The sequence below is a fragment of the Neophocaena asiaeorientalis genome, unplaced genomic scaffold (assembly GCF_003031525.2).
Source record: "Neophocaena asiaeorientalis asiaeorientalis breed wild unplaced genomic scaffold, Neophocaena_asiaeorientalis_V1.1 scaffold33, whole genome shotgun sequence".
In the NCBI taxonomy this organism is placed as follows: Eukaryota; Metazoa; Chordata; class Mammalia; order Artiodactyla; family Phocoenidae; genus Neophocaena; species Neophocaena asiaeorientalis.
This window is the reverse complement of record NW_020171988.1, coordinates 3,284,106-3,310,544: the sequence shown is the minus strand read 5'-3', so window position 1 is coordinate 3,310,544 and position 26,439 is coordinate 3,284,106. Positions and strand designations below refer to the sequence as shown.

General features: G+C 41.1%; 1 protein-coding gene across 1 annotated transcript in view; it reads right to left on the bottom strand.

Moving 5' to 3' along the window:
• The window catches only part of NEK11 (NIMA related kinase 11), a 104,235-nt gene that overhangs the window by 36,150 nt on the left and 41,646 nt on the right, over positions 1 to 26,439 (bottom strand). Inside the window, 5 exon segments of the mRNA XM_024747915.1 lie at positions 19,268 to 19,281; positions 21,907 to 21,942; positions 22,444 to 22,463; positions 23,618 to 23,650; positions 24,567 to 24,584. Of these exon segments, the coding sequence (XP_024603683.1) occupies positions 19,268 to 19,281; positions 21,907 to 21,942; positions 22,444 to 22,463; positions 23,618 to 23,650; positions 24,567 to 24,584 (121 nt within the window).

The following is a 26,439-nucleotide window of genomic DNA, read 5'->3' as shown; positions in this document are numbered from 1 at the left end:
TGAATAAAGTATGTAAGTCTCTTCACATATAACACAACTGAACCCCCAAGAAAATGAGGCAAATCCTTTGGGATTATACAAAAAGAAAACTGAAAATCAGAGGGAGCAATAGGTGCTGATGTCTCAGCAGCCCGAGGAACTCAGAACTCACAGCAACCAAGACCTTGAGGCCATGTAATGTGGAGAGTTGGAACTAATATAAACACCTAAAGTCAGAATCCTATATGCAGTCCATATCTTAAGTGAAAATATGACCCAAGAAACATTCACTCACAGGTAAACAAAATGGAGGAAAAAAATCTCTCCCTTCATATTTTGCAACCATGTCTCTCTGCTCACATTTGGAATTCAAATATGCAGTAGCTGTATGGCTTAAGACATCCCAAACCAAGAAATTAACATAAAAATTGGTTCTCAGCTGTTAATACCCTCTTGAGGCATCTGGCAGAAGCAAATGTAAACTGAATCAGCAGATAATATATAATAAAACTATACTTCAAAACAAATCAAGACAGTATGGTACTGGCCCAAAAACAGAATTATAGGTTGATGGTACAGGATAGAAAGCCCAGAGATAAACCCACACACATATGGTCAACTAATTTATGACAAAGGAAGCAAGAACATACAGTGGAGAAAAGACAGCCTCTTCAATAAGTGGTGCTGGTAAAACTAGACAGCTACATGTAAAAGAATGAAATTAGAACACTACCTAACTCCATACACAAAAATAAACTCCAAATGGATTAAAGACCTAAATATAAGACCGAACACTATAAAACTCTGAGAGGAAAACACACTTTGACATAAACCACAGCAAGATCTTTTTTGACCCACCTCCTAGAGTAATGGAAATAAAAATAAACAAATGGGACCTAGCTAAACTTAAAAGCTTTTGCAGAGCAAGGGAAACCATAAACAAGATGAAAAGACAACCCTCAGAATGGGAGAAAATATTTGCAAATGAAGCAATGGACAAAGGATTAATCTCCAAAATATACAAACAGCTCATGGAGCTCAATATCAAAAAAACAAACAACCCAATTAAAAAATGGGCAGAAGACCTAAATAGACATTTTACCAAAGAAGACATACAGATGGCCAAGAGGCACATGAAAAGCTGCTCAACATCACTGATTATTAGAGAAATGCAAATCAAAACTACGAGGTATCACCTCACACTGGTCAGAATAGCCATCAACAAAATCTCTACAAACAGTAAATGCTGGAGAGGGTGTGGAGAAACAGGAACCCTTTTGCACTGTTGGTGGGAATGTAAATTGATGCAGCCACTATGGAGAACAGTATAGAGGTTCCTTAAGAAACTAAAAATAGAACTACCATGTGACCCAGAAATCCCACTACTGGGCATATACCCTGAGAAAACCATAATTCAAAAAGAGACATGTACCTCAATGTTCATTGCAGCACTATTTACAATAGCCAGGACATGGAAACAACTTAATGTCCAACAATAGGTGAATGGATAAAGAGGATGTGGATATGAAATTCAAATATGCAGTAGCTGTATGGATGTGGAATTACTCAGCCATAAAACGGAACGAAATTTGGTCATTTGTAGAGATGTGGATGGACCTAGAGTCTGTCATACAGAGTGAAGTAAGCCAGAAAGAGAAAAATAAATATCATATATATGTGGAATCTAGAAAATGATATAGAGGAACCTATTTGTAGGACAGGAATAGAGACGTAGACGTAGAGAATGAACATGTGGACAAAGGGGGGAAGGGGAGGGTGGGATGAATTGGGAGATTAGGTTTGACATAAATACACTACCATGTATTTAGTGTATTTATGTCAAATAGATAGTTAGGGGGAACCTGCTGTAGAGCACAGGGAGCTCAGCTCAGTGTTCTGTGATGACCTAGATGGGTGGCATGGGGGGTGGGGGTGGGAGTGGGCAGCAGAAACTAACACAACATTGTAAAGCAATTGTACTCCAATAAAACAAATAAATAAACCCCTGAGAATTTCAAATAACTTAATAGGATATAAACTATAAAATAAGTATATTTCAAATGATTAAAATAATAAAGAATAGAAAACACGAGATAGAAACAGAATATTATCAAAAAAAAAGATGATGCTGATTTGAGAAACAACCAAATAGAATATCTCAGGGGAAAATGTGACCATTGAAATAAAAAACTCAAGATTAAGACCTCAGCTTCCAACTATGATGAAGTAAGCTTATACACTAAATCGCCCACCTTCCACAGTTGTATCGAGACTACTACAAAATTTAAACAACGTAAAATTTGGGTAAATTTTTTTAACAGCTCTTTGAAGATATCAGAGATCAGTCAAGGTGAACAAAGGCAGGCAGCACTTGAGGGGCCAAAACCTAAAAGAAAAGAGATGCACTGAGATGAGCAAGCACTTCCCACTATGTTTTTGTCTCAGGCATTTGGCAGAAGCAGAGTGTCGTGGCCCAGAGCTTCCAGCAGTTTCACTGGGGATGGAAAACAAAATCTGTAGTTCAGAGATACAAAAGGCAACCAGGACTCGAGGGGCAAATTTTCCAGAGAAAAGGGAACAAAAGAGAAGTAAGTCTGACATTCTGAATAGATTTTATCCTGAGGCATTTGCTGAATCCTAAGCTGTTCCGGGGCAAGACATTCAGGAGAAAGCAGCTGCTAAGAGGTAAAAAACTAAGCAGAGTTTTCAGTAGACTCACAAAGCTGAGGAGGGGTCTTGGTAAATAACTAAAGCCTTCAGCTGAAAACCCTGAACACTGGAAATAAAGGCAAACTGGAAATAGACCAGCCCTCACAAACCTAGCCTTAAACTATCTCAGTCCTAAATGGATCAAGGTGATCTGCATCTACTACCAGCCAGCAAAAAAAATCAAATCCTCTCCAGAGGAAGATAATATCATCCAACATCTCTACACTATTTTACATATATTGTCCAACATTCACTCAAAAACTACAGGCCTGCCAAGAGACAAGACCAAATGACCAAAAACAAAACAAACAAAAACAAACAAATAAAAAAGAAACAAATCCTTATGTGATCCACCTACTGGAATTATTGGACAAGGATTTTAAAGTAACTATGATATGTTCAAGGAAATAAATGACACAATGAGAAAACTAGATTCTATAAACAATTTTTTAAAAGAACTGAATGGAAATTCTAGAATTGAAACAAATATAATTAAAATTAAGAATTTATTAGATATGTTTGAAAGCAGATAAGATGCAGCAGAAACAAAGATTTAGAAACTGGAATAATGGTTAGTGAAAATTATTAAGTCCAAGTAATGAAAAATAATATTGATACTTAGACTAGGCAAGTAGAAGATGAGTTATAGATATAATACATTAACAGTCCCCACATATATAAATATGTAAATAAGTAAATCACCACTAGGTATTTTAAGAACAAGGCAAACAGTATGTTAGAAAGCAATTATGGGAAGTAGTTGGCTGGTGCTGTGGTAATAGAACAATAAAATGTATGCAACAGACCAGATATCAAGCTACCTGGTAAATTTTTTAAGTATAATTTGACTTTGTGGCTACAGTAAGCAAAAATGTTTCCAGAAAGAAAGTCCTTTCATGTGCTTTGTTAATATTTTTTCCTTTGAAGTATTTAGAAATCAAGTCCAAGAAATAACAAGGTGACTAGCAAACAGACAGTTGACATAAAATCTTTCTTCTAAAAAACTCAAGTAGCTCTCCACCTATGTCCCCATAATTTCTATTTTCATGATGCCCAAGAGAGTTAAGTGCCCTGATTAAGAATGGATGACAGTGGTGGTCAAACCCATGGTCGAGTTCCTGCCTCCAACTCCCCATCAGGCCATTGTCCAAACCCTCAGCCTCCAGGACCACAGCAGAGTGAGGTCTGTGGAGGCAGCCACAGCAAGTGTTTCTCAGGCCCCGAGCCAGAGTAGGACTGTGGAGACAGTATGGAGAGTTTAACCTTCATTTCCTCTTAAGCCCTTATCTGAATAGTTTCTGAAACCTCAGCTCCCTCCCCACAGGTCTGTATTTGTCCGGCAGGGTCTCAGGGTGGCCTGCAGACTCTTCCTGCTGAAGGTGCTGGCATGAGCAATGGCTCCGTGGTGATGCACAGCCCAGGCAGCTCCTGTTGCTGGTCTCTGCCATGTGGCCTTCATCCTAGACTCTGAGGCGGCTCCTGCCTGGCTTCCTCATTGGTGTCCTGGGACCCCAGGACCATGATAAGCCCTCTGTGCTATAAGCCAGGAGTGATGCCAGGTCCTTCTCAAATGTAGCTACACAGTAGGAGTTTCTGACACCTGGTACTGGAGTGGGGTCTCCTTGAAAAAGTGACCTCAGGACATCCCAAGAAGTGGGAGCCAGGAGAAAGCAGGAATCTCCCACAACACCACAGACAGAACTACTCTCTGCTTTTCCATCTCCAGACCTGGGGGAGCACACCTCCATCCCCTGTCACGTTTAGTAGGTCCTTTCCCTGGGAGCCTCACTATGTTAAAAATGAATTCCTCATACCACATTTTGGGAAATGTTTAGCCATTCTAATACAATACCTCACCAAGTGGCTGGGGAAAGGTGTGGGTTGCTAGGTGACAAGGTACTCATCTTAGGGAAAGTGCCCCAGCCCTGTTCTCTCCTCCACTGTGAAAGCACCAAGAACACCAGCAAATGAGATCCCTGCAGAGAAGCTGCTCTGTGCTTCATTGTAAAAAATCTAGAACCCCTTCAACAGAAGTGAGTTGGGGGTGTGTGTTTGTTTTGTTTTGTGTTTTCTGTGTTAGCACTGGGGGCAAAAAAGGAGGAGACTTTTTTGCCCCCAGAGCTTTCTTTTCTCTGCCCCTAAGAAGTTCCCTCGTGCCCAGTTCTGCTGTGGCATCCAGAGACATTTCAAAGATTAGCTAATTATTTGGACCAAAAAGAAGAAAGGCTCTAAGTCACACAAATACTGGCCCAGTTTATGGAGGCTTGGGGGACTTGGTGATGAGCCTCTGGACACAAACAGCTTTAACAAACTTAGCTCTGTCTACTTGCCAGAGGTTCAGGCCCAGGGGGGAGGAAGGAGTCTTAGAGCTACATTCTCAAGACAGCTTTCAGTGAACTGTGAAAATTCTCAGCTTTTAACAACATTATTTATAAGTGTGTATGCCATATGCCATAGTTTTAGAATATTACAAATGTATAAATAAACCAAATTAAAATAAGTACAGGAAAGCTCCAAAGGAGTAAACAAAATCTTCATTTCTTCTGTAACTTCATTCTTCTTAGTTTTTCCAAGGTCTTCTTTATCTCCTCTGCCGCTGCACTGTATCAGTCAGGGTTCTCCAGAGAAACAGAACCAGTAGAAGATACAGATATGGATATAGATACAAATGGAGATTTATTATAAGGAACTGGCTCAAGAAATTATGGAGGCTGAGAAGTCCCAAGATCTGCTGTATGCAAGCTGAAGACCCAGGAAAACTGGTGGTATAATTCAGTCCTAGTCTGAAGGCCTGAGACCAGGTGAGTCAATGATCTGGGTCCTTCAGTCCAAGGGCAGAAGAAGATGGGATGAGACACCCCAGCTCCCCAGTGAGGCAAGAAAAAGGGGGCAAATTCCTCCTTCCTCTGCCTTTTGTTTTTTTCAGACCTTCAAGGGATGGATGTGTCCAACCACACTGGAGGGGGCAATCTACAGAGTCTACTGATCCAAATTCTAATCCTGTTACGGAGTCCAAGCTCACTCTGCTCGCTGCCAACAGGCCAATAAATCAGGAGACGAGGTATTGAGGTAAGGAATAGTGACTTTATTCGGAAAGCCGACAGACTGAGAAGATGGCAGACTAGGGTCCTCCCAGAACACTATCTTATCGGGGTCTGGATGCCAGTTTCTTTTATAGAATTAGAGGGGGAAGTAAAGTAAAAAGGCAGAATAGAGAGGGAGAGTAAAAAGGGCCAACAGCCTTGCAAAACATCTCCTGGAATGGCCAGCCTCAGGAAGGGGATGTGTAATTTCTTCTTTCTTGCAGCCATTCACACGTGGGTAGGGTTCCTGAGGCAGGCCATTATGTGTGATTACAGTAACAAAAGCAACAAAAAGCAAAGGCTGAAGTCAAAGAAACAGATCCAACATGGAGTCAAAATTGGCTCTTCCCTGTTACAATCCCATCTGTAAACACCCTCACAGACACACCCAGAAGCAATATTTAATCTGGGCAACTCATGGCCCACTCAAATTGACCCATAAAATTAACCACCACATGCACTAAAAAAATTTGCAAGGAAATTTGCAACAGAAGAGCCAAATCCATCTTCTTCTTTATTCCAATTCCTAACTCATTTGTAAGCAGTCTATGTAATTTTCAAAATGCATTTGAATATATACTCTAGACCAGCGGTCCCCAACCTTTTTGGCACCAGGGACCGGTTTCGTGGAAGACAATATTTCCACGGATGAGAGGGGAAATGGTTCTGGCAGTAAGGCGAGCAATGGGGAGAGATGGGGAGCAGCAGATGAAGATTTGCTTGCTCACCCGCTACTCACCTCCTGCTGTGTGGCCCGGTTCCTAACAGTCCACAGACAAGTACAGGTCCATGGCGCAGGGATTGGGGACCCCTGCTCTAGACCATAAGAGGAAAAGGCTGGAATAATCCTTCATAGACAGATCTATTTTATTGGTTATAGTTTGACAGATTTAAGTAGAAAGCTGAGGGAGGCACTGTGGTGGGCTGTATTCTTGTTCCCAAATATTTGCACCTCTTGTGCCTGGCAGCAGGTGTCTGCCTTGGGAGGAAGAGGCACCTCCACTGGGCTTGGTCACGTGACTTGCTTGGGTAAATGGCATGCAAACAGACCAGGCAACTGTCATGTCTGAGCAGAATCTTTAAGAACCATTGAGTGTTTCTCCTAACTCTCTTGCTTTTCCCTCTTCCAGGAGAAAGCATGTCCCAGACAAGAGCTTCCCCTTCAGAGTAGGCAGTGGGACGGGAAGACTCGCAGCTGATCTGCAGCCAAAGCAAGAAATGACTGTCCTAAGTCACCGAGGTTGGGGTTTTGTGTTAACACAGCATGAGGAAGGAGTTTTAGTGCTACAGTCTCAAGGTAGTTTTGAGTGAACTGTGAATACTCTTAGCTTTATACATTATTATTTATGTGTCCATGCCATAGGCTAAAAGAACAACTCATGGACCACTCAGATTGACATAAAATTAACCATCACATGCACAATGACAACTCTTTGTTTCCCCAAGATCTAGGCCCTCACTTCTAATGTTTTCTTCTCCTTCTCCTTGCCCTTCCCCTTCCTCTGCTTTCCCTCCCTCTGTCTCCTCCTCCTCCATCTCCTTTTCCTCCTTCTGTATCTCTTTCTCTCCACATTCCACTCAGCATATTCGTAATTAAACGCAGCACTACTGCTTCAAACCTGTCTTTCCAACTTCTTGCTCACCCTCAGGTGATGAACAGGTTCATCTTTGACCTTCTCCTAGCACATCTCACAATCTGCTTAATGTCAAGTTTGGTCATTTCAGCTTGTCGAGTTCACTCTCACCCTTCCATGCTGCCCAGTGCTGTCACCTTGGCTCAGGTCTTACAACCTCAGGCATGGATTTTATAAAGTTTCCAGGTTGATAACCAAAGTCCCCCTCTCTCCCCTCTATAATTTATCATCTAATCCTCCCAAAGGTCTGGTCACACTACAGCTCCATTCAGAAGGCTTCTGTGGTATCAATGTCTATGCTACAAAACAAAGCCCTCTACAATCTGATCTACTTTGATCATATCTACAATCTGATCTACCTTGACTCACAGCTCCATTCATGTACTCCAAGAGCCTTTCTGATGGGACCACTCATCATTCACCCTAAAAGTACCATGTTTCCCAGCTCTGTGACTTTGCTCACTCTGTTCCCTAAGCCTGGAAAGTTCTGACCCATCTTCTACCATATTCAAAATGCACCATGGTTCAAATATCACTCCTTCCAAGAAGCCTTCATTGATTCTCCCAAGTAAAAGCATTATTCCCTCTTCTGAGCTCCTATAGCAGGGATTCCCCAATCCCCGGGCTGCGGACCAGTACCAGCCTGTGGCCTGTTAGGAACTGGGCCGCACAGCAGGAGGTGAGCGGCAGGCTAGCGAGCGAAGCTTCATCTGCCACTCCCCATCGCTCACATTACAGCCTGAACCATCCCCACACACCCCCACACACCCCTGGTCCGTGGAAAAACTGTCTTCCACAAAACCGGTCCCTGGTACCAAAAAGGTTGGGGACTGCTGTCCTATAGCACTTAAATTGTACTTTTCTTGGCACTCTTATCACCTGTTTTAAATTAAGAGTATAATTTACATTAAAGTATATAAATCTTAGGCTTGATGAACTTTTACATACACATCACACTTGTAATCCTCCACCCAGATCAAGATGTAGAACATTTCCAGCATCCCAGGAGGTTTCTTTGTTCCCCTTCCAGTTGAAATTCCCTTCCAAACGTAACCTCTATTCTGATTCACCCGACATTGGTTTTGCCTGTTTTTGAACGTCATACAAATGGAGCCATATAGTACCCACTCTTTTGTGTCTGTTTTCTCTCATCCAACATCACATCTCTGAGATTCATCAGATTGTGCATATCAATCATGTGGGTTGTTTTTTTTTTTTCGGCACGCGGGCCTCTCACTGCTGTGGCCTCTCCTGTTGCAGAGCACAGGCTCCAGACGCGCAGGCTCAGCGGCCATGGCTCACGGGCCCAGCTGCTCCATGGCATGTGGGATCTTCCCTGACCGGCGCACGAACCCCTGTCCCCTGCATCGGCAGGCGGACTCTCAACCACTGCGCCACCAGGGAAGCCCAATCATGCGTTAATTTTTATTGCAGAGTACCCCATTGTAAGACTATACCATAATTTATTTAACAATTGTACTGTAAATAGACACTTTTCTGTGTTTTGGCTATTACAAATAAGGCTTCTATGGTCATTTTTGTACATGTCTTTTGTTGGATACAGGTACTCATATTTCACCTCACAAATAGAATTACTGGGTCATAAGGTATTTAAATGTTTGTATTTGGAGGTATCAATACTACCAAACATTTTTCCCAAGTGGTTATACTAATTCACACCCTAACAGCAATGTAAGAGGATTCCAATAGCTCCACCTCCTTGCCAATACTGCTTATTGTCAGAGATTTTTAACCCTTTCTGGTGGCTAGGTCCTCATTCCATATTGAATTACAACCACAAACGATAACACTTACACAGGGCTTGACAGTTTGCAAACTTTCTAAGTGTGTAATATCTTAAAGCATATTCCCCACAGCTCTATAAAGTAAGCAAGGAGAGTCCCATTATGATCCCTATTTTATAGATGAGGAAACAAAGGCTCAGAAAGTTTAAGCAGATCGCCCAAGGCCATAAGTCACACGCAGTAGAGACCATGAACTCTGTATGTCCATCATGCTATACGGTTTACAGTTATTGGGGGACATGTTTTATCTCTGCTAGCTTACTAACAGCTCTTCGAGGTTAGGCTTTATTTTAACTTAACGTTATTTAATAAATGAATGAATGAACTTAAATATAAAATTGAAATTTCTCCATCTATAGAGAAAAACTTTACAATAATTGATTACAGTAACATAATGAGAGACTTCCCTGGTGGCGCAGGGGTGAAGAACCTGCCTGCCAATGCAGGGGACACAGGTTCAAGCCCTGGTCCAGGAAGATCCCACATGCCACGGAGCAACTAAGCCTGTGTACCACAACTACTGAACCTGCGCTCTAGAGCCCGTGAGCCACAACTACTGAGCCCACGTGCCACAACTACTGAAGCCTGTGTGCCTAGAGCCTGTGCTCCACAATGAGAAGCCACTGCAATGAGAAGCCCCCACACCGCAACGAAGAGGAGCCCCCACTCGCCACAAACTAGAGAAAGACCGCTTGGGAAGACCCAACGCAGCCAAAATAAATAAATACATTTATTTTAAAAATAATAACAGGGTCTTCCCTGGTGGTGCAGTGGTTGGGAGTCCGCCTGCCGATGCAGGGGACGTGGGTTCATGCCCTGGTCCAGGGGGATCCCGCATGCTGCGGAGCAGCTGGGCCCATGGGCTATGGCCGCTGAGCCTGCGCGTCTGGAGCCTGTGCTCTGCGGCGGGAGGGGCCGCATTGGTGGGAGGCCTGCGTGCCGAAAAAAAATAATAAAAAATAATTTAAAAAAATAATAATAACATAATGAAAGAAGCATCATCATTTGTTACCTGAATCACAAAGGGTGGTATTTCAGATCCACAGATCCACAAATACCGAAACATTTAGCCCTATTTAATGACTTTCTTAGAATGCTGAAGGATTCAAAACAAATTTAAATCCTCTCTTTGAAGGATTTTTTAAACACTTTTTTCTTTTATTTTAAATTCGCCCAATTACTTTACACACAGCACAGTGGAGCTCAGCTCTTTCCCCTCCTGTCAGTGGTTACTGAGGAAACTCTGCTTTCAGTGCTTTAACTATTGTCCGGCTGTGTTTATCCTTGGCACCACGCAAGAACAAAATCCTTCTAAAGGGCCTTAACTTTTATTACATTACCTAAATTCTACCTAAAAATTGTCTTTATTATATTATATTACATATTTATAGGTACTTGCATAAAACTAGGAATAATTCTCCTTATGCTTAGAGTTTTATATAACTATAGAACTCTAACATGTATACAAATTAAAAACACAAAGCCAATAAAATTCAAATTAGTGAAGTTAATTTAGTATCAAGTGGTGATGTTTTGGTGCTTACATTGTGCATATGGTGCTGGTGCTGGAGTATCGATTCTTTTCAGTTTGTCAAGCCCTGACTCTTGCGTCCTGGAGATGGCCTATCTCTCCTCTTCTCTATTTAACTACAGCAGCTCTCCGGAATACAGCACCTGCTGATTGCTGCGGGGCCCACACACATCATTTAAGCATTAGCAGTCTCTGTCCTACTACTCACTGCTGTTCAGTTAAGGAATAACACTTGGTGCCAAAAACTAATCCAGATCACAAATGACAAACACCTAAAATTGCCTGGCAGTGTCTCATACAAGACTCTTTCTGATCATGCTGATATTAATGTATGTAAACTACCATAGAAATGAAGACACAAAATGTTAAATCCTCTTAAAGAACTGCTATACCTTATCCCTTTTACCTTAAAACACTGAAAAATTAGAGACAATTCAAAAAGCTTTCCACTGAAGAAAAGGATGGGTTAAATGCGACTGTGTTTGGTCTTTGGAGGATGCCAACAACACAGGCCCACAAAGAGAAGAGGTACTTGCTCCATCCATAAGGAGCAACAGAGCCAAACATTAAGCTACTCAGACTATTCCTGACAGAGTCATCATCTTTAGAATGCAAAGGAAAAGCATTCATCGGCAATAAAACAATCAAAGAAAAATAACTTCTAATTGAACAACATCAGTTAAACTGACTAACTCATATGTAATGCATTTATATTTCCCTTCAGTGCAATGTACAAATATTTGCCTAGCATTTTCTCTCCTTCTACACAGGGCATGACGAGTCAAAAGTGGCTTAATTAAACAACTCGCACCCTCACTCAAACTCGATATCTGGCTGGATTTTCTGGGCCAAGGCAATCAAAGTTTAAGGAATGAATGGAATATTTGACTCCTTGTCAAAAAGACCTGCATTCCCTTCTCATTCTCCAAACCTGACTTTATAGCCTCTCTTTTTAATCCTAGATTTTATCAAAATTCTGTTGGATCATACAAGTTGTAGTGTCATAATGTTTCTAGAAGTTGCACAGAACGTATTTTGACATCAGATTATTATAGCATCCTATGAAGTAGACATTGAAAAGTTCTTCAGATGAAAGATGAGCTGTAAATGTGTGTATTTTTCCAAACCCAGATTTCCTTTTCTACCCAAGAGGACTCTCACACAAAAAAGAAAAAAAAGTTTAATAAAAAAACAAGATCTCTTTTCAATATCCCATTTACATTCTCAGAATATGATAAAAGAACTTCAGTGGCAAAAAGATAATTATCTACACGTTGTCATCCCCTTCCTGAATAGCTTGAGATAAGAAGTGACAGGAAGGAAGCCAAGAAAGCAGGAAGGAGGGAGAAAAAGAAGGAAGGAAGGTAAAAAGGAAAGGGGGAAGGAGGTAGAGAGGGAGGGAGGAAGGAAGGTTGGAAGGAAGGAAGGTTGGAAGGAAGGAAGGAAGGCCAGAAGGGAGGGAGGAAGGAAGGAAGAGGGAGGGAAGAAAGAAATGAAAAGAAAAAGAAAAAGAAGAAAAGCTTGTCTTAAAGAAATATCAATGAAGTTGACAGCTTGAACCCAATGTTTTCTACTTCAGGAAGGTCATACATAAGTACAGTCACCCCTATGAAAATGGCCTTTGTGACATAATTGTCTGCCTCAATAATACTGAAATCTGGAGAAATTTGTCTGTACATTCAAATAACATTTCTTTCAGGAATTTGTCTCCAAACCTCGATGCTGCTTTTCATTTCCTACGGTCATTTTAAAACTATATTAGTTAAAGAAATACAAATTCCTACCCGCATTTGTATCAGCTTCGGTATTGTTTTCCTTGTGAGTGAGCAGAATTACGTTCCCTGTGAGTCGTCTTGCCGTAGACGGGCACACTCCCTGGGTGACATTCATTGTTAGTCTGACTATCACCTCCTTATGCTCCCCCCTCAAGTAGTGAGTAGAGGTTGCTTATCTGTTTCCTGCATTGATGTTAAGTGTGTGCACATTTCCTGTGACTAAAGAAATATATACTTAGACTATTGGGGGAAAAAAAGGAACAGGGACTTCAATACTAGGCCTCAAAGTGAAATGTCAAAAGAGGGTACACAAACATCCCCTTCTCAGGTAGAACCATAAGACGAAGAAATGTACTAATTCTTAGTGTTAAGCAAGGGACACGTTCTATTGACAAGAGGACAGAATGCCAAAAGATCAAATTAATTGGAGAGCTGGGTCTTATCCCCCTGCAGTTTTCATTCTGCAAGAAAAACTATTTGTTTTGTATTTACTTTGTTCTTTAATAAACACTCTGTAGATTTTTGTAGGATTTAATTAAGTTAGTCAAGTCACTCACAAATTAAGACACAACAAATTTCATATAAAAGCAACAATTTTTTTGTGAAGCAGTCTGATTTTAATTCAGCAATATGAAAAGCATTTATTTCTTTTGCCAACCCATCATAAAAGTAAAAAACATTTTGGATGAAATGTCACACCTTGGTTTAAGAAGTTCTTATTACAATATCTGTAGGCTCATTCTGTTTCCTTGACTTTGAGAAATATTTAATGATGACATTTATTGCTAAGGCAACTCTAATGAAAATGGTATTGACTTTAATTTGAACCAATATTAATATTGCCCTAAATCTATACTGCTGACAGAAAATACTTTCCTTTACTAATATCACCCCTCAAAAGTTTCAATAAAAGCCTTGATGTTAACTTCTAAGGTTTCAAAAATCTGTAACCCAAAATGTGCCATTTGATGGATTAATGGTCTTGCCTCCTGCCATCCAAGTTAGCCAACATCAGATTGACTTTGAAACACCAAGACCTTGAAGAAATGAAGAGCAACTCAAATACAGTGTCTGAACTCCATCTTTAATTGACATTAAAATGTTTTAAAACCTAAAAGTATTTGATTTTAAAAATTAATCCGTGTTTTTAAAGTCATCAATAGAAGCACTTACATCCAGTTTAAAAGACACAGGAGAGGTGGAGGGGAAGATGGCGGAAGAGTAAGACGCGGAGATTACCTTCCTCCCCACAGATACACCAGAAACACGTCTACACGTGGAACAACTCCTACAGAACATCTACTGAATGCTGGCAGAAGACCTCATACCTCCCAAAAGGCAAGAAACTCCCCATGTACCTGGGTAGGGCAAAAGAAAAAAGAATAAACAGAGACAAAAGGATAGGGATGGGACCTGCACCCATGGCAGGGAGCTGTGAAGGAGGAAAGGTTTCCACACACTAGGAAGACCCTTTGCTGGTGGAGACTGCGGGTGGCGGAGAGGGGCAGCTTCGGAGCTGCGGAGAAGAGCGCAACCACAGGGGTGCGGAGGGCAAAGCAGAGAGATTTCCGCAAAGAGGATCGGTGCTGACCGGCACTCACCAGCCCGAGAGGCTTGTCTGCTCACCCGCCGGGTCGGGGGGCGCTGGGAGCTGAGGCTTGGGCTTCGGTCAGAGCGCAGGGAGAGGACTGGCAGCGTGAACACAGCCTGAAGGGGTTAGTGCACCACGGCTAGCTGGGAGGGAGTCCAGGGGAAAGTCTGGACCTGCTGAAGAGGCAAGAGACTTTTTCTTCCCTCTTTGTTTCCTGGTGCGCGAGGAGAGGGGATTAAGAGCGCTGCTTAAAGGAGCTCCAGATATGGGCGCAAGCCGCGGCTAACAGTGTGGACCCCAGAGACAGGCTTGAGACGCTAAGGCTGCTGCTGCCGCCACCAAGAAGCCTGTGTGCGAGCACAGGTCACTATCCACAGCCCCCTTCTGGGGAGCCGGTGCAGCCCGCCACTGCCAGGGTCCCGGGATCCAGGTACAACTTCCCCGAGAGAACGCACGGCGTGCCTCAGGCTGGTGCAATGTCACGCCGGCCTCTGCCGTCACAGGCATGCCCGACACTCCATACCCCTCCCTCCCCCACGGCCTGAGTGAGCCAGAGCCCCCGAATCAGCGGCTCCATTAACCCCGTCCTGTCTGAGTGAAGAACAGACGCCCTCTGGCGACCTACACACAGAGGCGGGGCCAAATCCAAAGCTGAGCCCCTGGGAGCTGTGAGAACAAGGAAGAGAAAGGGAAATCTCTCCCAGCAGCCTCAGAAGCAGTGGATTAAAGCTCCACAATCAACTTGATGTACCCTGCATCTGTGGAATACATGAATAGACAACGAATCATCCTAAATTGAGGAGGTGAACTTTGAGAGCAAGATTTATGATTTTTTCACCTTTCCTCTTTTTATGAGTGTGTATGTGTATGCTTCTGTGTGAGATTTTGTCTGCATAGCTTTGCTTCCATCATTTGTCCTAGGGTTCTGTCAGGTTTTTTGTTTTTTTAATTTTTTTCTTAATAATTATTTTTTAAATAACTTTATTTTATTTTACTTTTCTTTCTTTCTTTCATTCTTTCTTTCTTTCCTTCCTTCCCTCCTTTAGACAATGAATCATCCCAAATTGACGAGGTGGACTTTGAGAGCAAGATTTATGATTTTTTCCCCTTTTCCTCTTTTTGTGAGTGTGCATGTGTATGCTTCTGTGTGAGATTCTGTCTGTATAGCTTTGCTTCCTCCATTTGTGCTAGGGTTCTATCCATCTGTTTTTTGCTTGTTTTTTGTTTAATTTTTTTCTTAATAATTATTTTTTATTTTAATAACCTTATTTTATTTACTTTATCTTCTTTCTTTCTTTCTTTTTATCTTTCCTTCCTCCTCCCTCCCTCCCTGCTTTCTTTCTTTCTTTCTTTCCTTCTACTTCTACTAATTCTTTCTTTCTGCTTTTTCTCCCTTTTATTCTGAGCTGTGTGGATGAAAGGTTCCTGGTGCTGCAGCCAGGAGTCAGTGCTGTGCTGCTGAGGTGGGAGAGCCAACTTCAGGACACTGATCCACAAGAGACCTCCTAGTTCCACATAATATCAAATGGCGAAAATCTGCCAGAGATCTCCATCTCAACACCAGCACCCAGATTCACTCAATGACCAGCAAGCTACAGTGCTGGACACCCTATGCCAAACAACTAGCAAGACAGGAACACAATCCAACCCATTAGCAGAGAGGCTGCCTAAAATCATAAAAAGGCCACAGACACCCCAAAACACACCACCAGACGTGGACTTGCCCACCAGAAAGACAAGATCCACCCTCATCCACCAGAACACAGGCACTAGTCACCTCCACCAGGAAGCCTACACAACCCACTGAACCAACTTTAGCCACTGGGGACAGACACCAAAAACAACGGGAACTATGAACCTGCAGCCTGCAAAAAGGAACCCCAAACACAGGAAGATAAGCAAAATGAGAAGACAGAAAAACACACAGCAGATGAAGGAGCAAAATAAAAACCCACCAGAACTAACAAATGAAGAGGAAATAGGCAGTCTACCTGAAAAAAAAATTCAGAATAATGGTAGTAAAGATGATCCAAAATCTTGGAAATAGAATAGACAAAATGCAAGAAATATTTAACAGGGACCTAGAAGAACGAAAGATGAAACAAACACGATGAACAACACAATAAATGAAATTAAAAATACTCTAGCTGGGATCATTAGCAGAAAAACTGAGGCAGAAGAACGGATAAGTGACCTGGAAGATAAAATAGTGGAAATAACTACTGCAGAGCAGAATAAGGAAAAAATAATGAAAAGAAATGAGGGCAGTCTCAGAGACCCCTGGGACAACATTAAATGCACCAACATTCGAATTATAGGTGTTCCAGAAAAAGAAGAGAAAAAGAAAGGGACTGAGAAAATATTTGAAGAGATTATAGTTGAAAACTTCCCTAACATGGAAAAGGAAATAGTTAATCAAGTCCAGGAAGCACAAAGAGTCCCATACAAGATAAATCCAAGCAGAAATACACCGAGACACATATTAATCAAACTGTCAAATATTAAATACAAAGAAAACATATTAAAAGCAGCAAGGGAAAAATAACACACAAGGGAATCCCCATAAGGTTAACAGCTGATCTTTCAGCAGAAACTCTGTGAGCCAGAAGGGACTGGCAATACATATTTAAAGTGATGATGGAGAAAAACCTGCAATCAAGATTACTCTACCCAGCAAAGATCTCATTCAGATTTGACGGAGAAATTAAAACCTTTACAGACAAGCAAAAGTTGAGAAGGTTCAGCACCACCAAGCCAGCTTTACAACAAATGCTAAAGGAACTTTTCTAGGCAAGAAACACAAGGGAAGGAAAAGATCTACAATAACGTACCCAAAAAAATTAAGAAAATGGGAATAGGAACAAACATATCGATAATTACCTTAAATGTAAATGGACTAAATGCTCCCACCAAAAGACACAGACTGGCTGAATGGGTACAAAAAGAAGACCCGTATATATGCTGTCTACGAGAGACCCACTTCAGACCTAGAGACACATACAGACTGAAAGTAAGGGGATGGAGAAAGATATTCCATGCAAATGGAAATCAAAAGAAAGCTGGAGTAGCAATTCTCACATCAGACAAAATCGGCGTTAAAATAAAGATTATTAGAAGAGTACAATAATCAAGACAGTATGGTACTGGCACAAGAACAGAAAGAGTGATCATGGAACAGGATAGAAATCCCAGAGATAAACCCACACACATATGGTCACCTTATCTTTGATAAAGGAGGCAGGAATGTACAGTGGAGAAAAGATGGCCTCTTTAATAAGTGGTGCTGGGAAAACTGGACAGGTACATGTAAAAGTATGAGATTAGATCACTCCCTAACACCATACACAAAAATAAGCTCAAAATGGATTAAAGACCTAAATGTAAGGCCAGAAACTATCAAACTCTTAGAGGAAAACATAGGCAGAACACTCTATGACATAAATCACAGCAAGATCCTTTTTGACCCACCTCCTAGAGAAATGGAAATAAAAACAAAAATAAACAAATGGGACCTAATGAAACTTCAAAGCTTTTGCACAGCAAAGGAAACCATAAACAAGACCAAAAGACAACCCTCAGAATGGGAGAAAATATTTGCAAATGAAGCAACTGACAAAGGATTAATCTCCAAAATTTATAAGCAGCTCATGCAGCTCAATAACAAAAAAACAAACAACCCAATCCAAAAATGGGCAGAAGACCTAAATAGACATTTCTCCAAAGAAGATATACAGATTGCCAACAAACACATGAAAGAATGCTCAACATCACTAATCATTAGAGAAAAGCAAATCAAAACTACCATGAGATATCATCTCACACCGGTCAGAATGACCATCATCAAAAAATCTAGAAACAGTAAATGCTGGAGAGGGTGTGGAGAAAAGGGAACACTCTTGCACTGCTGGTGGGAATATGAATTGGTTCATCCACTATGGAGAACAGTATGGAGGTTCCTTAAAAAACTACAAATAGAACTACCATATGATCCAGCAATCCCACTACTGGGCATATACCCTGAGAAAAACATAATTCAAAAAGAGTCATGTACCAAAATATTCATTGCAGCTCTATTTACAATAGCCAGGACATGGAAGCAACCTAAGTGTCCATCATCGGATGAATGGATAAAGAAGATGTGGCACATATATACAATGGAATATTACTCAGCCATAAAAAGAAACGAAATTGAGCTATTTGTAATGAGGTGGATAGACCTAGAGTCTGTTATACAGAGTGAAGTAAGTCAGAAAGAGATAGACTAATGCCGTATGCTAACACATATATATGGAATTTAAGAAAAAAAATGTCTTGAAAAACCTAGGCATAAGACAGGAATAAAGACACAGACCTACTAGAGAATGGACTTGAGGATATGGGGATGGGGAAGGGTAACTGTGACAAAGCGAGAGAGTGGCATTTACATATATACACTACCAAACGTAAGGTAGATAGCTAGTAGGAAGCAGCCGCATAGCACAGGGAGATCAGCTCGTTGCTTTGTGACCGCCTGGAGGGGCGGGTTAGGGAGCGTGGGAGGGAGGGAGACGCAAGAGGGAAGAGATATGGGAACATACGTATATGTATAACTGATTCACTTTGTTATAAAGCAGAAACTAACACACCATAGTAAAGGAATTATACTCCAATAAAGAAAAAAAAAAAAAAAAAGGAAGTTAGGAGACTAACAAAGCATCCCTATGAGTCCATCTTATAATGATGTTAGATCTAACATTCCATGAGGAAAGCATAGGGGACATTCCATTTTATTACATATTTTTTAACAAAAATTAAACTACAGTAGAGTCTATCTTAGAAACCAGACTCCACTTGGGCTTCCCTGGTGGCGCAGTGGCTGAGAGTCCGCCTGCCGATGCAGGGGACACGGTTTCGTGCCCCGTATGGGAGGATCCCTCATGCCGCGGAGTGGCTGGGCCCGTGAGCCATGGCCGCTGAGCCTGCGCGTCCGGAGCCTGTGTTCCGCAACGGGAGAGGCCACAGAAGTGAGAGGCCGGCATACCGCAAAAAAAAGAAAAGAAAAGAAAAGAAAAAAACCAGACTCCATTTAACCCACTTGCTCTGTTACTCATTAGTGTACGTTCTGTTTGTGAACTGTACTCACCGTTGCCACAAAGGACACAACTGGCACTATTGGCAAACTTTGAATGTGGAAACTTTATTAGAAAATAGTATTGTATCAATGTTAAATTTTCTTAATTTGAAAATTGAATCATAGTTATGAAGAGAATGTTCTTGTTCTTAGGAATAGACACTGAAGTATTTAGGGGTAAGATGCATGATTATGTAACTTTTAAATACTTAGGTGGGGAAAGAGGTGGGGAGAGAATAAAACAAATGAAGTGAAATGTTAACAACCCCCTTGAGTTAAGTCGAGTATACTTTCTGGCCCTCTGTTCCTTCATCTACTAGGAGAGGGAGACTGGGCTGAACTCTTTCAGTATTATTCACACTGTGAGCCATGAAATTCAATGAGGAGTGGAGCCTGGCATCAGAAAATGTTATCCAGTGAATCTGAATGAAGTGTTTGCAAGAGTTCTTTGTATTTAAAATAAATAAATAAATTAATTCATTAAATAAAATAAAAGACAGAGGAGAGCCCTCTCAGAGCCTGAATACAGTGAGACTGCAATGTTCAGAGCATACACAAAGGGCAAAACAATCTCAGGATTTCAGGGCTGGAAGGAGCTTGAAAAATTGTTCTCCCTACTTCTTCATTTTAAAATGAAAGCGCTTCCCCTGATTAATTCTCTGGGCCGACATCTTCAGATACAGTTCCCTCACATTCTTCATCTCCTTTAACTAAGGTTCTGAGACATCCTTCCAGTGGACCTCAAAATTTTGCATGTATCAGGCACATTCAAGTTGCTTGTTTAAAATGCATATTCCTGGGCTGTATCAACATTGACTCTGATTCAGTAAATTAGGAGAGGACCAAGGAATCTGTATTTTTAAAATAAATTTATTTATTTATTTATTTATTTTCTTTTTTGGCTGCATTGGGTCTTCGTTACTGCGCGCGGGTGTTCTCTAGTTTCCGCGAGTGGGGGCTACTCTTCCTTGTGGTACATGGGTTTCTCATTGCAGTGGCTTCTCTTGTTGCAGAGCACAGGCTCTAGGCGTGCGGGCTTCAGTAGTTGTGGCACGCAGGCTCAGTAGTTGTGGCACACGGGCTTAGTTGCTCCACAGCATGTGGGATCTTCCTGGACCAGGGCTCGAACCCATGTCCCCTGAATTGGCAGGCGGATTCTTAACCACTGTGCCACCAGGGAAGCCCGGAATTTGTATTTTTTTAACAAGCATCATAAGTGACTCTGGGACAGGCCATAGACTGCACTTTAAAAAAGTGCTTCTAGATAATAACACAAATGGGCCAAATATTTACTATCTCACCTATTAATGGGAACATTTTGTCCAATAGTTTGAAAAATTCCAAAGGCAAAAGATGTATTTGAGAAAGTCTGGGTTGAATAAAAATTATTTTATAATATATTTTTAAATTTGTAAATGGAGTTCATAAAAAGTGGGGAAAATGTCAAACCATGTTATGCTCTTAAAAGCAAAATAAGAAGATCCAGTTTTTAAATAGTTACTAAAGAATGCCATGTAGTATTGTGACGTGTATGTCTTGAAAATATAACTGAGCACACTTGGGTTTAGTTGCTAATTTTCTTTCAAATTCTTTTAGAGTAAGTTTTCTTCCTGCTGAGGTAAATGTACATAAATAAGAATAAAGTGGTAGAATTTATTTTTTTTTAAGAAGTGACATGAAATAACACTTTCACCTATAAATCACTGGACTGTTTTTTTAAAATAAACTATTTGGAGTGTTTTATTCTGATTCTATTTTTGATCACATATTTATAGAAAGTCATATATCATAGCTAAAGCCACACTCCAAATGCCAGAAGTTCTACTGGGCTTATGAATTGCTTGACATTAGTGCATTCATACATTTCTCTTAAATGAAACTAGTTTTGCTTTTCAATTTTTACATCAACAACTTTAAATAAAAATCAGTGGCCTTATTTTTAAACTTTTTTTTGTGAAAACTTAAAATATTTCATAGTTTAAAAAAAGAAAGTAAATGGAACAAGTCAAATGATTTTACTTATGGTACTTACAAAGATCACGAACAGATCAGTTTAGGTGTATAAAAACACAAGATACGTACTATTTACCATCTTCTTGAGCTGAATAAAGTCTAGACCCATAGAACTGGCACAGTGAATTCAGGGAGGCCTACATAGCCAGGCAGGAGCTGCCCAGGAAAACCGGAGGGCTCTGATGGGAGGCACCTCTCTGAAGATATCTCTAGTTCCCTTAATCAGCAGCAATCCCAGCAATGCAGACCACTGAAGACAGCCCTGATGTGTGGACACCTGGAACTCACACTGGGAAGGATAATGCTATAGACAATGTTCGTGTCCCCAAAAATGCATATGTTGAAATCCTAACCCCACAGTGTGATGGTATTAAGAGGTGAGGCCTTTGGGAGGTGAATAGATCATGAGGGTAGAGCCCTTATGAATAGGATTAGTGCCTTTATGAAAGAGACCCCAGAGAGTTCCCTCCCAGCTTCTGCCATGTGAGGACACAGCAAGAAGATGGCCATCTACAAACCAGGAATTGGGTTCTCACCAGACACTGAATCTGCCAGAACCTTGATCTTAGACTTCCCAGCCTCCAGAACTGTGAGAAATAAATGTATGTTGTTTACAAGGCACACAGTCTACGGTATTTTGTTATAGCAGCCTGAACGGACTAAGACAGAAGGTCACTAATCAATGCCACGAAGATCAATATACCAGGAGTGTCTCTCATTCATGGCCTCAGACAGAGCTTCAGCAGTGGCTTTGAAGGACAACAAAGGGTTTGTCTCTAACGGTAGACCCAAGACATCCAGCATGAAGTTGTAAGGACCCTCTGAGAACCAATAAGCCTGGTGGTGCATGTCATTGCCAAATTCACTTGCAAGAGTCTACAGAGACTCACTAGAATTTCAACATTATAAAACTCAACCCAGTTACTTGGTTTATTTAAACAATTTGCATAAATGAGAAACATAAGAGGAGATTTTAAATGTTCTTTTTATATTACAAACAGATCCTTAGAAAGTATTTGCTTGAATGTTGCTATTGGACCCATTAGTGTTTAAAATTTTCCATGTTTCCTCCTTCTGGCATGAATCCTCACACTAAAGGCTGCAAGCCAAAAACTCAGAGGTAAAAATTAGCTCGCCTTCTAGAGAACAACCTGGGGGAGAGTGAGGTCACACTGAAATAATGAACTATATAAAGACAGCTTCCATTGTTGACAGTCTATTAGGAGGAAAGGTCTGATAGTCCCTTTTTTAACTTTATTTTAACTCATAAAGTTAACAAATTAACTTTATTATTTCAAATACCTATAAAAACCTAATAATATACTAAGTGTTGTTTACTCTATCTTAAAATTAGGATAGGGGTCGGAAAAATGAAATAACTTGTTCAAGGAAATGGACCAAGATTTGAACAGAAGTCAGTGTGATGCCAGAGTCCACACACTTTCTACTGTTTCAAACCCTATCTAGTCTACTATTGATAGAAAATAAAATAATTAATTATATTATCATTACATTAAGACATATGTGTGTGTACAAATTGATATACATGTGTTTTTATGTCTATGTATATGTATGTATTATATAGAGATAGATAAAGATACAGAACATAAGCGAGAATAAGCCAAGGGAAGGAGCAGGTTTCCCATAAACCAGGATGATCTGGTGGACATGTGCACTGTGAGATGTTTACCACAGTCAAGTTGATTGACACATCCAATATCTCACATGATTCCTGTGTGCGTGTGTGTGCATGTGAGCGCGCACGTGTGTGTTGAGAGCACTTGAGACCTACTCTCTGGACAAATGTGAAGTGTCTAAGTGCAGTATTGTTAACCATGGTCACCATGCTGTACATCAGGTTCCCCAGAACCTGTTCATCTTGTAAACAAAAGTGTGAGCTTTATATTTTGCATAATTCACACAGACAGGCTTGATTAATGTAGCTGTGTTAAAATCAATGTTTAGTTTAGTGCCACCATCTGAAACATGTTTGGTTAACATTGTTGATATGAACAATAAAACAATTCATCTCTATTGATTCATGTCCAGGTAGAAGTAGATAATTTCATGCTTGGGAAGGTAGGCACCATGAACTATTTGGTTGACTATATTAAATTTTTTTTTTTTTTTTCTTTTTTTTGCCCTACGCGGGCCTCTCACTGTTGTGGCCTCTCCCGTTGTGGAGCACAGGCTCCGGATGCGCAGGCTCAGTGGCCATGGCCCAGCCACTCTGCGGCATGTGGGATCTTCCCGGACCGGGGCACGAACCTATGTCCCCTGCATCGGCAGGCAGACTCTCAACCACTGCGCCACCAGGGAAGCCCTGACTCTGTTAAATATTAAGGGACGAATAGGAGCAATCCAAGTAAAAGAAAAACAGGAGCAGCTTTCCCTATACCCCTGTGATCCTGGTCCTGGTCCTGGATGAAATCCAACATTCCAGCCATGTGATTGCCAGAAAATCATCTCTCTGGGTTCCCATTTCCTCATCTACAAAATATAGTTTATAGATGAGAATCCACTTCTTCAAAAAGGATGGGGGCATGTTTAGAGGACACAGGAGCCAATCTGAAGGAGCCCCACTAGCCGAAGCTGGACCAATTTGAGAAAGAAAATTAATAATGACAGCATTGGGCTATAACCCATAGAATAAAATAAATATCCCTGAGTCCATACTGATATAAATAATTGAATAAAGACATGAATGGAGGAGAAGGAACAGTGGAATAGCTCTTTCTAACAGGAGAGCCCTAATTAATAAATGTAGAAAGAATGAGGGAAATACATAATCACCATTAGGCAAATATCACAGTAAAAACTGCTCAAGGAAACTACCACTGAAAAAATGCTAAAATCAGGGCATGAAAGTTTGAGGAGAAACAGGATAGAAGGTTGCTCAGGGAGCCCAGAGAACGAGGCAGGTAATTTTCATGAATAACAGCACCCAGCTGGTGGCCTGAGAAGAAAACCACACCCACCAGCAGAGCCAGCCAGACTCCCCTGTTCTCAGCTGAGCCTCATCTTTGCTCAGTGCTCCATAAACACTGACATGGTTTTATTCTATGACTATATTTTTCTGTTTCCACACTGGCCATTCTCCCTTTTTTTGCTGTTCTCCGCCCTGGCTGCCCATTAGAATCACCTGGAGAGCTTTCAAAAATCCTAATGCCTGGGTCATTCCCCAGGCCAATTAAATCAGACTTTCTGAAGGAGGGCCTCAGCCCTCATTAGTTCTGAAAGCTTTTCAGGTGATTCCAGTGAGCAGCCAAGGTTAAGCAGTACAACTATATTGATATAATTTTTATTTAGCTAACTTAATATCACAGTGCAGCAAACAGACAAGTCCAACCTTCCCTGCTTTCTGACAAAGGGCTTTCAACATATATGACAGATAGAAGGATCCAAAATTTTACCACCGGCTTTTGACAGAAATAAGATGAGAGGCAGCTGGAAGCAAGTGGTAAAGAATTCGTCAAAAGAAAAGAAATTTCCTGAGTACTAATTTTTTGTGGCTCATTACATGGGTTCATGATGCAATACAAAAATGAATCAGAAAAAGATCAATCCCACACGCTGAGAGTCTGATCTGAGATGGATGATACTATGTATAATGTGCTGTGTGTCACCGAGTTGAAATGCGATGAGAGTCGGGGATCGGGTGAGAAGTGATTTCCAGCCAGGAGATTATAGGAATCTTTGTAGAGTGGGTGACATTTCAGCGGGCCTGGGAGGATGGGTGGGAACTGAAAACATGGGGCCAGGAGGAAGGACATTCTGAAAGGGCACAGATGAAGAGGTGGGAAACTGTGGAGGAGGGACAGGGGACAGCAAGTTGCCCCATTTCCCTGGCTGGAGGAGAATGGAAGGCACCAATACCTGAAACATTCTGTCACTTTGGTAGTCTGGGTACTATTCCCCATCAAAGATTTGGTTAGATCTTGACAAGAAGTTGTGAGAATTGGGTAATTTGCTTTTTACACTCATAACCTGATGTGATGCGTCCAAAGGGTTGGGTGGTGGACATAGCAGCCTCGTGAATGCATTTATATGTGTGTATTTCAATATTGCAAGGCTCCAAATTAAATTACAGAAGAGGAAACTTGGGGATCAAAAAACCCAGCTATTTCAATGGTGATAACATTTTTCTGTGAGGTGCAAGTCTGGCCATCTGCCATTTCCAATATTATTATTTTACCTCAATAAGAAGAGGATAATGCCAGGTTTGTGTGAGCTAAGCTCATGAAGATGAGAAATATCTCGGTTAACAAGGAAAACTAGCGACCCACACACGTCATTCCTCAGGGAAGCGCGTCCTGACAGCTCAGCAGGTGGAACAGGGAAGCCCAGCAGCTGCTCCCCGGCCAGCGGCCATCACCATGGCAACATCCCGGGGTGGGAGGAGCAGCTCAGCCCTTGGAAACCGCCAGCATTTAAAAAGTAATGCAGATGATCCTGGATTGGATCCTGCGTGAGAAAAAGACATTCTTATAGAAATGTCCTTTCTAAAGACATAACTGGGACAAATGGGCTCAATTTGAGTGTGAATTGTGGATTAGATGTGTGGTCCTCAAACTGCAGTGTGCTTCAGCCTCACCTGGTGGGCTTGTCAAAACAGATAGCCAGATCCCACCCCCAGAATTTCTAATTCGCTGTGGCTGTGGTGGAAGCTAACAATCTGTATCTCTAAGTAAAGATCCCAAATGATGCTGATGCTGCTGGTCTGGGATCACACACTGACAACCATTGGATTACATACCAGCATTGCATCGATGTTAATTTCCTGATTTTGATCTTCGTACTGTAGTTATGTTAAGGAAATGTCCTTGGCCTTAGAAAACACTCATAGGAGGATTTAGGACAAAGGGGCATCATGTCTGCAACTTACTCTCAAGTGGTTCAGGAAAAAATAGACAGATAGATGATAGATAGATAGGTGATAGATAGATAGATAGATAGATAGATAGATAGATAGATAGATAGAAAGGATAGAATAATAAAGCAAATGTGAAAAAATAACAATTGGTAAATCTGGGCGAAGTGTATATGGGAGTTCACTGTGTCCTGTAACTTTTCTAGTAGATTAAAATTACATGAAAATTAATAATTAAAAATTAACATAAGGAGAGAAAGTTATAGCTTATCATCTAGCTCTGTTCAATATGGTAGCCACCAGCTACACATGGTTATTTACATTTAAAGTAATTAAAAT